This window comes from Phymastichus coffea, unplaced genomic scaffold (genome assembly GCF_024137745.1).
Source record: "Phymastichus coffea isolate CEN01 unplaced genomic scaffold, Cenicafe_Pcof_1.1 PCOF00045, whole genome shotgun sequence".
Lineage (NCBI taxonomy): Eukaryota > Metazoa > Arthropoda > Insecta > Hymenoptera > Eulophidae > Phymastichus > Phymastichus coffea.
In genome coordinates this window covers 2,066,552-2,069,842 of record NW_026706856.1, presented here as the reverse complement: position 1 = coordinate 2,069,842, position 3,291 = coordinate 2,066,552, and the positions used below count along the sequence as shown (strand labels likewise).

General features: G+C 38.5%; 1 protein-coding gene across 1 annotated transcript; it reads right to left on the bottom strand.

Moving 5' to 3' along the window:
- Nucleotides 1-2,127: 2,127 nt before the first annotated feature.
- On the bottom strand, nucleotides 2,128-2,856 carry LOC131664769 (pupal cuticle protein C1B-like). The gene is made up of 2 exons (XM_058936119.1): nucleotides 2,845-2,856; nucleotides 2,128-2,688 (listed from the first exon to the last, which is right to left on the bottom strand). The coding sequence occupies exons 1-2, from the start codon at nucleotides 2,854-2,856 to the stop codon at nucleotides 2,128-2,130; spliced, it is 573 nt and encodes a 190-aa protein (XP_058792102.1).
- Nucleotides 2,857-3,291: the final 435 nt, after the last annotated feature.

The following is a 3,291-nucleotide window of genomic DNA, read 5'->3' as shown; positions in this document are numbered from 1 at the left end:
TGTCAAAATATTTAATTTGTTTCATAAATTGTTTTTATAAATTGTAATGAATAGCCAAAAATATCTGTTGTTATATATGCATAATAATTTTATAACGCCGTAGATTTTAAATCTATCGTTTGCTCGGTGTTTAAGCGCCGAGTTTGTACGTGGAAAGTTTCCCTAAACACACATACACACACATACACACAGGGTATGTATGTTTTTTTTCAATCGCTTTATTATAACTGCAATGACATACTTTATAATTTGAATAATTTATTTTATTATATAATTGCGTTTCAAACACTTGTATATGAAATAGATTGAAGAGCACTATAGGTTATATAAGCTGTTAAGAAATTCAATTTTTTTTATAAACACAAAGTAAGGAATTGCAAACGTTATTTGAAGGATACTGTGTACAATTTGTTCAAGAAATCTTGTGCAACTAATACAAAAATATCTCAAGACATTTTTCAAATTAAAGCCGTGGAGGGTTTTAAAACTAAAGATTTCAGCTCGTGAAATATATTTATGCATACATGATGAGAACATGAAATTGCTGTTTCAAAGAATTTATTTACATAAAAACACTAACGCGAAAAATCTTCAGGAATGTGTGAACTGTATCTGCTGTAATATTGAAAACAAGCAATGTATGAATCGAAAGTGTAATGATTGTAATTATCGTAAGTTGCTTAGCTCTCAATCGCACGATTAAACCTATTATTATAGTTAGCAATTAGAGAAAGTTTCACGTAAAGGTGCACAAAATCATATTTACGATGTCAAAATCATGTTGAAGAAACATATATAATGCACTGTTGTCGAGCTTATCGAAAAATTTAATAGCGAGATAACAAAATTCACCAAACATGTTTTTACAGTAACTTGTCATCGAATCTTTCCGTTCATTAAAAGAAAAAATTGAGCAATATGAAGATATAGCTTATATTATCGAGAAATTATAATTGCAAATATAGTCGAGAAGTTTAGGGTGCTCATTTTGGCGCTTCGCAGAAACAGGTATCACTTTACACTGGAGGTTTTTATTATAAAAAAGGAAATATAATGGAATTTGAATCATTTGCCGCTCTTTCTGATAAGTTGACTCACGATGCAATTGCTGTATGAGCTTTACTCCAACCTCTTTTAACTATGCGAATGCGCCAACATCATTGGAGTTGATTTCAACCGTTAATCTTAACGTTAGCTTCATCGTGTCTATTGTTCCCTTGCCAAATTACTCCATGAAACATTTTAAGGCACTCTGCAGTTCATGGAGTAAAATTCCCTATACTTTCTATATAAATGAATTAAAACTCTATTTTTATAAATCTAACCAACAATTACCATTAATACGATGAATCTGAAGGTGAGAACTTTCTCTGTCATTAATATTATGAGTATAAACTCTGAAACAATTAATTTTCAAGAAAAATTTCAATATAGCATAACTGCTGTTGAAATTTGATGAATGTCACCTATTAAACTGGATGTACACTTTTTCGCAATCTTTTACGCACAATGGTAGCGATGGCCGACTTAAGAATATGCGCGAGGGTAATTGTTAGAATTCGGGGGTCGAAATGAAGCGAATAAGTTAGATGTTAAGTGTCTTTATTAAGTGTAAGACAGAACTCCTGCGAGGTATCCGCACGGAACGAAGTTCGTTCGAGACTGAACTGTCGCTCTGCGATGGTTCTTCGTATTTATAACCTTTATTAACAATAGGAACGTTCATTAGAAAACCCATTAGGATTACAACTAGAAAATATATAGTTTACATAGTATGATTTAGTGCGAAGAAATGGCCATTTGCGAGGAGATGCGTCCGAGCACGGAAAGAAGTATCGGAGTAAATAATAAGAAAAAAAAGGAGTAAGGTGCCCTGACCCTGTTACAAGATGTCGATGCAGAGACAGTTAGGTTTTTATTTGCTTACATTTATATTTAGTTCGCAGAGGAGCGTACTGTCTTATTCGACACGAAGGAGTGATTTTATAAAATTGAAAAAATCGTGTTTATGCTTGATAAGTCGTTCAACAACTATTTTATTTATAACTCAATAAATACACATATAGAGCTTAATGTACAGAAAAGGAAAAATGAGCCACTCTCGGAAGGTGCGCTGAAATCGAAGATTTACCATCCATAACCGATGATTGGGCTGTTGTAGGTCATATGCGAGACGGCGGCGGCTGGCGAGTAAGCAACTCCGAGGAGGCTAGTTCCATGAGCGACAGCAGGTGCAGCGTGAGCGACTGGTGCCGAGTAGGCGACGGGAGCATGAGCCACTGGGGCAGCGTACGCCGCCTTGATAACTGGACTAGAATAGGCGACCGGGGCGGAATAGGCGACTGGGGCGGAATAGGCGACTGGGGCGGCAGCAGCGTACGTGGTAGCCTGAGTGTAGACGGATGGGCTCGTGTACTTGGTGAACTGTTTGTTGCTGCTGGAGTAGGGTGTGGCGATGGTTCTTGACTGGGTAGATACGGTGTGCAGGTTGCCAGCGCTGCGGTACGTGTTCTCCGATGTCGCGCTCAAAGTTGGCTCGGCGTAGCTCGCGTAAGCCGGAGCCGCGTAGGTTGCCACCGCTGGTGCTGCATAAGTTGCTACTGCTGGTGCAGCGGCGTACGTGGCCACAGCTGGGACGCCGATCGCACCGGCGTTGGCGACGGCAAGGACGCAAGCAAGAACTGCAATCTGCAATTATTCCATTTTATTTTTTTCATCAATATCTCCAGTTCATCAAGGATATCAAGGCTTAAAAAGCTGATTCTTTGAGTCTGAGAGAATAAACATGTACGAATCTTTAAAATTTGAAAGATCGAATAAGAAACATTGCAAATGAGAAATTACCTTGGAGAACATGGCTGCTTGTAGTTTTCGGTTGTCTTGGAAGTGAAAGAAGCTTCGAAGGGGATCGACTGTCTGGTAAGTCTGCCGATCTGCCGAGAGTCGGTATCTTTTATACTAAGCGAGACCGACGCCCAAAATACGAACAATTCAACGAAAGTGGGGAAGCTTTTCTCACTTTCGCCAATCCCAGACAAGAGGGACCAGAGACGTATTGTCGCCGATTTGCAACCTTGATCTAGATTGAATTGCCTCGAAGGATTCTGGAGGAATTTCAAAACTGCCGGAGGCAAAGACCTGGCTGATGGCAGCTATACTCTTTGTATTTGAGACTATATCATTGTATCATTTAATCTAATAAACTGTTATCTAAATTCGTTGCTACCATTGTAGATAAGCATCGTGTGCTTAGCATACTGTTGAGCCGTAGGATTTTCGAACAAGATATTT